Source organism: Cariama cristata, unplaced genomic scaffold (genome assembly GCF_000690535.1).
Source record: "Cariama cristata isolate BGI_N322 unplaced genomic scaffold, ASM69053v1 scaffold19971, whole genome shotgun sequence".
Classification (NCBI taxonomy): Eukaryota; Metazoa; Chordata; class Aves; order Cariamiformes; family Cariamidae; genus Cariama; species Cariama cristata.
In genome coordinates this window covers 55,258-68,365 of record NW_009601247.1, presented here as the reverse complement: position 1 = coordinate 68,365, position 13,108 = coordinate 55,258, and the positions used below count along the sequence as shown (strand labels likewise).

General features: G+C 41.9%; 1 protein-coding gene across 1 annotated transcript in view; it reads left to right on the top strand.

The window, feature by feature from the left end:
• Window positions 1-13,108, top strand: part of LOC104169466 (double-stranded RNA-specific editase B2-like) — a 44,957-nt gene that overhangs the window by 25,864 nt on the left and 5,985 nt on the right. The window contains exon 5 of the mRNA XM_009710386.1: window positions 10,605-10,786. Within this exon, the coding sequence (XP_009708688.1) occupies window positions 10,605-10,786 (182 nt within the window). The remainder of the gene's footprint in view (window positions 1-10,604; window positions 10,787-13,108) is intronic.

Here is a 13,108-nt window from a genome sequence, read left to right as displayed (position 1 = left end):
CTTTTCAGTGAGTCCTTTCCTTGTTGCCACATATCTGAACGGCATTAAAGTCTGTGAAGAAAAAAAGAATGTACCACAAAGTTTTTCCAGGATAAAAAAATCTTGCAGCTCTCATCTTTGATATTATTATTGCAATATTGTATGAATTACTGCAATTTTTATTATTTATTTGCACTGTAACTCAAATGGGCATGGGATTTTCCTAGACCAAAAAGAAAAATCAGCAATCATTATTCTCTGCTTTGAACAGCAAATGTTTACTCCCACCAGTAAGGAACAGTTAAAAAAGAGGCTGAGAAAAGGGATGGAAAAAGCAACATTTGCAGGAATGGTGGTAATATTGTGGCACTACAAATGCTTCAGAAATTTGGACACTTCCAAGCACTGTGGACTTCTTGGTCAGCTTAAGAGCTCTGGTACAGGGAAAATGAGTAGAACAACTACTGAATTAGCAGATGAAAAGAAAAGATCAAGAAAGTATGGAGATTCAGAAACCGATAAAGGTTACACTGAAGAGGGAATGGTCATTCCTAATAAAGGGGAAGGATGGAGATGGGAAATGATCATAGAAGAGGTTATTTATGGGTCTGGTGCAGCCAGCTCCAGTAACTAGAAGTGATGGAAACCAGACAAGAGGGGCCTCAACAGGGATTTTGAGGAGAAAAATTCAAAGTTAATAAAGTAGAGAGCATGGAGTTTACTGTAAAAAAAAAAAAAAAAATACCCTTTCACAAGGGAAATCTAGAAAGGCAAATGGAGTCCAGAGAATAGTGGGGGCATCACCATGGCATGTACTACAGTGAAGGGTCTCAAAGTTTCTGGAGAGAGTGCCCAAGGCTATCAAGAGATGTTCACAACCCTGGCTACACTTGGAGGTCAAGCCTTTCCCTTCCTTTCTCTCTCACAGTCACATTGTGAGACCTGGTTAAAAAAAAATCTCTTGCATGGCAGAAAATAAGCGGTACCTCAGGGCTGGCCACTAGTGACAACATTGCTGGAGACTTTCAGCTGCTATAAATTTTATATAGAGCTTGGCAAAGAGTGGTGAGAAAAGGTTTGAATATGGCACATTCAATAAACTTTATCCCAAATTTCAGTTTACCACATTAAATACAATCTATGATCAATCTTTATCCTTATTATCCTGACCTGTAAGGGGGAGAAGTCAAAGGTTTCTTCACCTGACCCTTGTTTCAGCACATACAGGGCTGCTTTCTGCCTTTTTCACCTCTGGCAATAGAAAGTACAGGCAGGAAAGGAGTTCCATGGACAAGGAGATTGCTGTGTGAGGGCTCTTTCCCCACTCCTGCCCCCACTGAAGAGTTCGGTAACTGGTTTCTGGTGCCATGCTTCAGACTCCAAATGCTTTATCACGCAGACAGCTGACTCTTCAAATGTCTGCAGGATGCAGGAATCTGGTTACACATCATCTGGAGTTGTCTTGCAATGAGAAAAAAGATCTACAAAGCTGAAATTCATGTTGGTATAAGCAAGACTTGACAAAAATCTGGCTTGTATACTTTGGATTTTATTGCTTGTTAAAGTCCCTCAGGAGCACTGGGCTATTAGAGAATGTTTCCTCTTGAGAACCTAGCCAGTAAATGCTAAAATATACATCATTTTGCATTATTTGCAAAGGACTTTGCTATCAGAATATCAAAGACCCAAGAACGGAGAAAATTACTCAGAAAAGTGAATAAAACTCTATAAATCATGTATCTAAAAATTTATGTTCTTTCTTGCTCACAGGATAGCCATAACCAGAGAGTGGTTTAATCAGATTTATTTGTTATTCAAAGGCATTTAGCAATTTTTACTACTATCACCACAAATTTGAGAGAATTTGATGCTTGGTATGCATTATTTGGGCTCTGTGGCTTTGTTGAGATTGCAGGATAAACAGCCTGGTATCATACCTATTCCCTTACTGAATTAAAGCACAAACACTTCTGGCATGAATACTCATGTTATTTGGCTCAGGCAGGGAATTACGAGGTGGAATTCTGTGACTGCATTATAAAGGAGGTCAGAGTAGATCTTGGTGGTTCCTTCTGGCTTTAAAAACCTATGCATTTATATGTGCAAATTTAAAGTTTGGGCTCTGTGAATCCCCAGATAACCCACCCTAAGAGACTGTTAGGTTTTACACTCACCATTTCTGTGAGTCTCACAATGCAGCTGAAGTGAGTTCAGCCTCTCAGTGCCATGGATTTTAGGATTAAACCACGTTCTTTAGACCCATAGTTCATTAATTACAGTAACACCTAACACTTTGTCCTTCATTTTCCTCTGTAATGTACACTGCATACACTTGTGAAAAAGCAGCAACATCATGAGCCAAATAATTTTGAAAAAGATCAGCTGTTTGGGGAAAAATTTGTCTCGTAACATTTTCTTGATGCTAATCATAACCTATATGAAGACCTTTATGTCAACAGAGACTTCATAGCCCTAAGAGAATTTAGGCTTTTTGTGACAGCAAACCCATTCATACAATGTGTCAAATTAAACCTCTTTTCTTCTCCCTTTCTCACACTAAGGCTGGACACAGGAGCAGCTCATACCTTTGCTTATTAGAAGGTCCGTGCAAGGTTAATGCTGCTGGTGGTGGAAGTCTCTGCAGTTGCTGTTTGGGAGCAGACCAATGTTTGAAGGAAAATTGACATATGTACACACATACACACACAGGCATGCACACACACAAGCACACACATTTAGGTAAAAAAACAATGATATCTCTAGAGTTCAGCTCCCCTTTGAGGACCTAAGTGCAGTAACCAAACATTAGGAAGGTTCAGTACTAAATTCTGTCTTGGACCCCCAGAAATGTTCAGACCAGTGAGGACTGAGAGGTGCTCAGATTCCTACCAGCTGCAGCGCTGGGATTTGCAGCACCCCATTAGTGCCGTGGGGCCTCAGGGACACCGGCTCTCTGTTTTGTGTCCCCTTCAGTGACACGGTCTCCAGCTACACAAAGCCAGCCCAGTGCTGAGCCTCTCCTCTCCCCTGCACAACACTGCTGGCTTCCCACAGCACACAAAGTGTGTATGTGTATGCCAGATTTGCAGGTGATACTTCACACAATCAAATGCATGCATATATAAAACAAGAATTTCCAAATTTCTCTACTTCTTATTCCTACAGCAGAAGGAATATGAAAGACTGGACAAAATATGAAAGAACTATGCACTTCTCTTACTCAAGTCGATCCCCCCTCTGGATAGATTTGTAGGTAAAATTCAGAGACTGACACAGAGTACAGAAACTGCCTTCCCTTCCACACACTTAGTCCTCTGACTCATGGGAACACTGTCAGAGCTTCAAGCTAGTCTCTTTCCACCATAGCTCATCCTCTAGGCCCACCATGCCCCTGATTTGACAACACATACCTCCCTTCTGTATAAAGTTCCCTATTCTATGCTCTGAGCTCATCAAGTTTATGCATCTCATTAGCAGCACCTGGGTCCCTTCTTCTTCCATGAAGATAAACTGGAGACGTTACTTCTCTTAGCATCAGCCAATCCAAAATAGCAGGGTGTTCTCCCCCAGATAGCTGCACAGAAAGATTTAGTGATTGCCGTTCCCTGTGGTTTGGCAGAAAAGTGCAAGAGCATGTAGAGAAGGCCACCACACCGTCTCACAGCACGGCAGACCTATAGCATAAACAGGCATGCCCAGGTCCTATGTCAACAGATCACCTCTGCTACCATGCATGTGCAAATTATTATGAGGATCTTGATCCAAACATTCAAGACTAATGTTTATTTTAAAAAATAGTTCTTATCTGAGTGTTGCATTAGAGACAGAGTTCTGCAGTGCATTGCTCTTCCCCAAGACCCTCTTCCTTGATAGACCTTAGCAAGAGGACTTGGAGACCTTACACTGTGGCCAGGGCAGAGCATGTTCACTGGGTATCTAGCTGATAGACTCATAGAATCATAGAATCATTATGATTGGAAGACACCTCAAAGATCATCAAGTCCAACCTTCTACCCAACACCACCATGTCCACTAAACCCACTAAACCATGTCTCTAAGCACCACATCTAAACATTTTTTGAACATCTCCAGGGATGGTGACTCCACAACTTCCCTGGGCAACCTGTTCTAATGCCTAATGACTCTTACAGTGAAGAAGTTCTTCCTAATATCCAACCTGAACCTCCCCTGGGGCAACTTGAGACCATTTCGTCTTGTCCTATCACTAGTTACCGGGGAGAAGAGATCGACCCCCACCTGGTTACAACCTCCTTTCAGGTTGTTGTAGAGAGCGATCAGGTCTCCTCTCAGCCTCCTTTTCTCCAGACTAAACACCACCAGCTCCCTCAGCCGCTCCTCAAAAGACTTGTTCTCCAGACCCTTCACCAGCTTTGTTGCTCTTCTCTGGACACGCTCCAGCACCTCAATGTCCTTCTTGTAGTGAGGGACCCAAAACTGAACACAGTATTCAAGGTGTGGCCTCACCAGCGCAGAGTACAAAGGGATGATCACTGCCCTGGTCCTGCTGGTCACGCTATTTCTGATACAGGCCAGGATGCTGTTGGCCTTCTTGGCCGTCTGGGCACACTGCCGGCTCATGTACTTACTTCAGAGAGATGTCAAGCTTCTGTGCATCAAACGTGCATCTACACACACCAACAGTGTATAGACTGTATTGTAAATGCATGAGCTCTTGCACTTGTCCTCTTTCAGAAGTCCCCTTGCAGCGTGCAGGCTTGAGGAACATACTTTGCAGGGTGCAGGATTTGGAGGGAACAATCCTCACAAACACTGTCTTTATACAGCAAATAAAAGCCAGAATTCAGTGTTTATTTAGTAAGCTCTGGCCTTAAAATTGTTTTCTTACTATTGCTTCTCAAAAGGTCACCTTTAAAAGACTGTGTATTTTCTTGCCACCAGGTTAATGGTCGTACACTTCCTTGTAGTTCACAAAAACAGTGACATTAAGCCCAGAGGTTAAACAAGACCTTGAACATCTAAATTATACCTCACCTGTAAGATGACACAAACAGTAACAAAGGACCGCCAAACTTTGCATTACAGCATTGACAGTCTACTCATGTCCCATGGCTAAGGTTTGTGGATTATTTGGGTCCATGAACTAGAGAATAGGAAGGAATCTTTACTGAGAATATGTTCACAGTATTGCGAGGTAATGTAGTCTTAAGGCACAGTTTCAGGATTTAGCAGTGGGAGTCTGAAGTAGCATTTTACAAGACGAGTTCAGCACATTAAGCTGTATTTAAATGTAGCATATAAAAATGCAAGACTAAAAGTCAGTGTTAGAAATTGACATTCTTAGATCTATTTTAGTGTTAGCCTGTCGACCAGAGCCATTGTTAACAGAAGACTCAGCCTGACAAGGTAACTCATAAGAAAAGCTACTTCAAAAGGTACATATTAATGTAAATGAAAATCAATTAACACAGCTAGATCTTCAATTAGAGATGATTTGTGTACGTGATTTGTAATTCTCTCTCTTAACCCCTTTCTGTGTGACTGAGATTTCAATTTCAATCTTTCACCACAAGGTATGTTCCAGAAAACATATATAAACCACCTACTGCTAAAATACAGATCAAAAACTAATGCACTAGTTCCACTTTCCAAACCAATAATAGCTAAATGGTCATATAAATAGGAACACCACAGGTGTTCTGCTGAGCACAGGCCACCAGGAATAACAATTTATATTGTGTGAAGCATAGCTGGAAATATTGGTAACAGAAACTGTGGTACAGAAGGTTAACAACACACCAAGCGGGTAAGACTTAAAGCTGTTAACAATGACCAAAAAAAAAGTGTTTTTTGTAAAAAGCCTTAACAAAATAAGCTTTGAAATTCATCAGCAGTGCTTTTTAATGGGCAAGGTTTCCAAAGGTCCTGAGGAGACACTTCAGTCTCACCAAGCTTCAATGGCAGGTGGACACAGTTCCCTGAGATGTTTTGAAGCATCGTGCAAATTTCTCCACACCTCAGTTTCGAAGGTGTTCAAGGGCAGGAGCGTGTCAGCATTCAGCTTTGAGTAATGCTGTGTGCAAACTGATGCTGGAAATACTCAGTGAAGGGGCTCCAGGTGTCACATCACATCTCAGCAATGGCTGAGGAGCCACGTGCTGACCTAAGTGAGACTGCAGCCCTTTGCAGCCCCATGGGTTTGTCCCCAAGCCTCTTCCTCAGTATTTTTATCGTTCATATTTCAGTTGGTCCCGGGAGGGGCCATGGCCAACTTGCATGGTGAGATGATGCTACAGCATGTGGGTGTGGAGGTTGTGATGTGGTTATGACTTGGCGACACATTTCTCTGCACACCTCGCCAGTGGTCCTGGGCTGCTAGGAGCGTGGGGGCTCTGCAGGGGCTCAGCCCCGGCCCGCCCCATGTCCCGGGCTGAGGGAGCATGGCATCTGATTAAAGAAAGGCTGTTCTGGGATGCCTCCCAGCTCATCGCTGGCATTTCCATGATTGACAAACAGGCAAAAATGTATTTATTCAAGGATTATCTATATTGAAAACCGGACGCGGGATTTTGTCTTTGTAAACAGTGCAGTAATATCTGCTGTTTGAACAAAAGGAAGGGTATACTTTCCTTCCATTTAAAGCACCAAAAGCTCCTTTATTTAAGTGAAAAGGGGAGACATTTGGTTTTGTTGATCTTGCTGGCTGAAGATTTGGGGTTTTTAAATAAGATCTGTGACTAAGGGAGAAGTGGGCTGATTTTCACTTTATTGGAAGGGTTATTACGCCACACACAGCATACAAGTTATTAGAGAGATGTGTGCCCTTGAAAACAGCCCTTAAAATCTTGCACAATTAGGAAAATTCAGAATGATCCAGCATATTTCCTAATGGCAAGAAAAGTCACTTTGATATATTGAAGACCCAAAATGTAACACTGCATTGCTCTGAATAATAATTTTATTTTGAAAAGCCACATTTGAAGAGAGCACTTTGTTACAGATGGGAACACAGCTACTTTCATGGACCTAAATTAGACTACAGAGAAATAGCTCCTTCAAAAATGGACACCCTTATTGATAGTTTCATTGTTGCTCAGACAGATCTTCCCCTATCATCTACTGACATAGATGTTCAGGTATCAAAGGATCAAGTCAATACATTAGCCATGTGTGTTGGTCAAGGGATCAACAATGTACATGATGAAAGATACCTTCCCTCAAATATATGTCAGTTAAATCTATTGTTTATGCAAAACACTGAACTGGCTGTCCTCCAAGGTGTGTCTTTTTATCCACATAACAGAAGCAGAATGGGTAACCAAAAATTTCCCCTGTCAATGTGCTTTTACTGTGCTCTGAAGGACAAGAGCAGCACAGCAGTGCGAAAGTCTTGTTTTGGCCAGCTCAGCACAGGACCTTTCTTTTTCTAGGACTTGTGCTGACCTAGTGGGACTCATGTGGGTGCTTGGGGCTGCTTTCCAGAAAGAAACAACTGGCCAACAATTTGCTGAACCTGGGCTAGACTTGAAAGCAAAGTTCCTTCTCTGCTTTTTCATCCCTCTTCTCTGAATGGATGCTGCTAAAACACTGCTGTGTCGAACTGGGAAGTGCCCAGTGTGCAGGTGGCAGTGCCATCACCCTCCTCCCATTTCACCACCACCACCATGGTGGACACCAGCCTCAGCATTGCTCAAGAAGACCCAGCAAGCAGTCCCCACCGAATATTGCCTTCTCGATGTCAGCACCTTTTCTGATTTCTCTGTCCTTCCTACTGTTGGATGATGTCTGGTTCTGGGACAGTCTCTTTTTACACCACCTTCTACCCATCAAGGCTTGCTCTCATGCCTTATATTCTTTGTTATGTTTCTTCTCCCTTGTATTTTTGGTCTGGCCCCTCTGTCCAATTTGTCTTGTATTTACTTCTGCCTTGAAGTCAAAACTCAGCATGGCTGATACAGAAGTTTCATTGCCCCCTACACCTGCCTGGGATGAGAAAACAGGGCTATCCTGAGGAACAACTATCGCATCCAGAAGCCATAGACTCCAGGTCTGCCTCCAAATAACGCAGCAGGCTTCAGAAAATCATACTGCCTTTCTGCCTTGATTCCCCAGGGTGTATAAAAGTGGGGCTTTACCTCACAGTAGCATTGTGAGAATTAATTAATGTTTATGAAATGCTTTTAATACATAGAGGATGACCTGATCATGCTTATACTATGATTTCTAATAATGTAACTCCATTAACATCCGAATCCCTTTTTCCCTAGGATGAACATGTTCAGAATTAGGCAGAGAAATATCTCTAAAGAAAAGGCAGGTTCCTTGCAAAGAATTTAAATTAAATAATCATTATTACCTTGTAATTTATGATCTGAATACAATCCCCTATTTTGGTAAATAAAGCTTGGATGGTTTCTTGTGATGTGCATATTGCTAAAATTCAAATATTGTTGAACATATGTTGTTTTTCTGTTTAGCTGCTTTTTTTCTCTCCTTCAATCAAATATACAAGGTTTTTTTTAAGGAAATGTCAAATGTTAAAAAAACACTGATATCTTACAAATTTCCATCTGGACAAAGATATCACAGTCTAATATTTTTACTCACCTTAGAAGCTGGTCAGAGGCATAGTACTGTTAGCTGAACTCGACTCTATTTCTTAAGCTTGCATTATTAATTTTGCATCATGATAAGATATTTACTCAAAGAGGCAGCTAGTTCTTTCCTTTAAAAGTGATGTTATTTGCAGGAATGACCACACTTTTTTTTTTCCCTAAATGAAGTTATGCAAATCTGATCGACTAAAGTAAATGTTTCATAAAACCAATGACTGTTTAAATTGTGGGACTAAATTGTTTGTATATAAATATTACCTTTTATATTCCATTTGAGTTTTATGTAGATGAACACATTACTTTAATGACCTGCATTTACAGAGGGAGACGGAGAGAGACTGACTCTGAAATCCTCAGCAGCCAGATGGCTGCCTTTTCTTGCATGAGATTAAAAGATGTTTCTCATTCACAGCCCTGCTTCAGAGGCAAATTAATATAGCAAGCTAAATTGTTTGTGTTTTTGGAATAAAATTTAAAGAGAAATTTTTAAAGCAATTGGTGTCACAGGTTCCTAGAGCAGATTGCTCTCCAGGTACAGCATGCTGGTTTTAAACATTCAGTAATTAATGGAAAGTATTCCGTGTTAATTGACTGCTTCAGGAAAGGGAAATATAATGACTCCTTATTAATCATGAAAAGAGACATACAGCACAGAGGCACTGCAATAATTGCACTAACGGTTGAGAAATGTTAATTAATGAAAAGAACAATGATGTAAGAAATTAGCTACATAATGCTTGCTGCTGATGGAGATTGCGCTTTAAACACATTATTTAGCATGGCAGCCACTGGATGTTGCATTAAATTGCAGGCACCTCTTACCCTTTCCTTCAGTCAGCTACAAAGTTCCAAATGTTGCCAGTGTTTTGGTTTTTAATGAGCCAAAATACGCTCTCCAAAACTAAATTTTCTGAAGTGTTTTCAGTTTGAACTCCTGAACTCAAAACTATTCAAACAGATTGACAGTGTTTGACTTATATAAAGATATTATCCAAGTGTAAGAGAGCATGTTAGTGTTTGTGTGGTGTGGAACAACTTCTTGTAAGATGAGCTGAGCTAAATAGGTTTGCCAAGAAGATAACTGCCTCATGACTTTTTTCTCCTTTTTAATTTTTCCACTTTTTAACTGATTACCTGTCCTCTGAAGAATTTAGAGCAAGCATCCTGTCATATTTGTGCCTAGCTTGATGCAGAAATTCGTAGGCTATTAAAATGCAGAACAGTTCTGGCAACTAATCCAACATCAGAGTATGGAGTTTACAGTCAATAACAGATTGAAGGCCCCAAAGTTTCCACCTTCACTCTGTTGCACCTTTAAGACAGTAACAGGGTGAAACATATCCATGACTCTCAACACTTTAGAGCAGGTCAAACTATTGGTTAAAAAAAAATTGCCTAAAAGAGTAACTCTTTTTTTTTCTCTTCAGGAACAGGATTTGATTCTTATGGATGTCCTTATATCTGCATGATCATTTTTACATAGAAATTTCAGCCTGCGACGCTTTTGGAAATTATTGACAACAATTTTGTAGGAATTTTGGCCACCTAAGTCATGTGTTATTTTGGCTGTATAACTAGGGGATGGTACTAATGTATTACAAACAGTAAATAAAGGTAGAATAACAAAAGCTCTCATTTTAGCTCTACCATTACAAGTGTAAAATTATAGATGCAGAAAAAAATTAAAATTCTACCTAAGACATGCTAAATGAGCTTTCATCAAACACAAAATGCTTTTATAAAGAATACCTCTCAACAAGAGGCCTCTGTTTGCAATAACACAAGACAGAAATACATCCCCTAAGTCAGTGGCATCACAGCAATCTAAAACCATCGTAGAGGGGCAATCAGTCCACGCGTGTATAATAACCCAAAGATGCGGTGCTTCCTGCATCATAGGACAGGGACAGGAATGGTTTCATCCCTCATCCCTCCAACCTGTGTGCTGGCCTTTGCTGATTTTCCTAGGGCAGCTCTCTTGTGGCCATTCCTCCACCCAAGTGTTTTATTGCTCCTGAATTTCTTTTCCAGATGGAACATCCTTGGGCTCCAAGGTGCTCTCCTCAGCTCCTTCATCGAACCCATGTACTTGCACAGCATCATTGTGGGAAGCCTGTACCACACTGGTCACCTTTCCCGGGTAATGAGCCATAGAATAGAAGACATTGGTCAGCTGCCAGCTTCATACCGGCGCAATCAGCTGCTTCTCAGTGGTAAGCAAACACCTGCCTGAAAGACAAATGATCCCCCTCTCCCATCACTAATTGTACTGGTCACCAACAAGAAAGTTTACTTGTTTGTAAGTAAGTAAACCATTAGCTCATGCCTTCTTTTTTCCTGCAGAGTATGAATTTGTAGAATGAAGAAACTCATCCATTTAAATCCAGTTCCTTTTTTCATATGCAGTGACCACAAAAAGGATCAGTAGTGGATATAAGCTGACCAGGAAAACAAACACTGTACAAAGAATGCTCAAAGTGGAAAAAACCTGTATGAGTAAGAAAAAGATTTCTAAAAACCAGGGAGGAAGTTTTCAGCAAATTTTAGGCTTAACTCTCTCCCGTCCTGCTCTCCCTCGCCCAGCGAACACACAAATGTGTGGAGTCAGGAGAACCAGCCCTCGCATCTCTGGCACCGTGCATGCAGCCCCACCACCAGTGTCCCTCACTCGGAGCCCCTGCTCCTTCACCGCTTGCTAGCTGTCATGTTTGGAGCAAGTGGCTGTAAGAAAAGGGCTGTTTGTTCATGCAGGAGACCCTGCCTGCTTAGTAGACCTCAGAGAGGCATTGCTGCCGTCTAACAAGGCTGCAGCCTGTCGTGTGAGCATCTCTTTGATTTCCAGCTATCTTTTGGGCTACTCTCACTGTCACGACTTCTCCTTCCCAGTCCCTGTCCCTACTCCAGATCTCTGGTCATTTTCTCTCCATCTCCTTGACTCCCACTTCCCTAACCCCCAGCCAGGCAGCAGCTGACTGGCCTCATCCTAGCAAAATCCCACAAAGTCTTGAATGCCTGCAGATCCTTACAAGGCATTTGAGTGCTAAGGGCCACCAGTTCTGCATAGGATTAGACCCTTATTTTACTCTTTGATAATTGTTCTTCAGGAGAATTCCCTGAGACACCAATATACTGTCAGGGTTACAGAATTGGGAGATCAGGATCCTTTAGTGGAGTACACCATTGCCTTTCAAAGTCCTCTAGGTTCCTCAGTCAGGAGAGTGATGTTTTATCCCTTATTTATTTCATGTTCTTCTGTCCTTGTGACAAAATTAGTTTGGCTGAGGCAGAAGTGATAGTTTAGCCACTGGGGAAATTCTCAGGTTCTGTGTGGTTTAGTACATCTGGCAAGTGTAATGTGCATGTACGTGTTATGAGGTGAGTAGGTCAAAAGCCTTATCCTTATTTGAACAGCTTATCCCCATTTTTTAACTCTTCAATGCAGATAGCCAAAGCCTGTGCAATGCAAGTATGGAGGAAACTGTGCTCCACACCCCTCCTCCACCCTGTGTCCCCTCCTGTCCCTCCTGTCCTGGTCCAGCATGGGCAAGACTCAGCCCCCTCTTCCTTCCCACACCACATCATGGGAGGGAGGAAAGGACTCACAGCTGGTCAGGAAAACTTTCCCGATTTCCCGAACTTGGCTGTTACTTTGGCAACACAGTCCTGTCTGCCAGAATGTCATCTCCCACTGGTGAAGCTGATCTCATCCTGTGCCAGCCCTAACTCATTGTAAGTCCACCCATACGTTAAGATCAAAATTACACCCACTTTCACTGTCTGCAGGATGTCCAGGGAAACCCATTTGAACTGTTGAAGGACTGGAAACGCAATAAGGGATTTAATAAGAGATTTAACCACAGAACAGCTATTGCTTTTCTGGGTTGGTCTTGCAGAGTAAAAGTAATGGCTCATACTTGGCCCAGGTGTGTATTTACATCCAAGAGTCATTGCCAGAGTTTTCAAGGGAGTTAGAAATGCATCAGCAGGGCCTTTGTGTCACTTTAAATATTTGCATGTTTCATGGCTGGCTTCCTCCTTCCCAGAGACTTCTGTTTGGAAAAGCTTTTGCTTTGCTTTCAGTTGTGTTTGTGGGTTTTCTTCAGCCCAGGAGAAGCAGTGGGAGGAATCTGTCTCTCTCTGTCTACATTGTTTTTGTTTCTAAAGCCATTATTTGTAATCTTCCTTCCCCCACAAATCCCAGGGAGCCAATACTGCTTAAAACTTATATTGCTGAGGCTTATGCTGCATGCCTCTTACCTGGAAAACTGCCGGCAGCATATCCAGTGACTAAGGAGATGGGCACCTAGCAAAAGCCATGCCAAATGCATTAGAGACCAAACCTCAGCAATCTCAGCCAGGCAACTCCATCTCCCACACTCATCTCAGAGATCAGGCCAGCCAGATATTTCAAATTGCAGGAATCCTGCAATTATAAGGATGCCAATTATTTTGTCACTTGATCATAGCAATGCAAACATTTCAATGGAGAGGAGAGTCATGATGCGTGATGAGATATCCCAAGATAACTCCTTGGT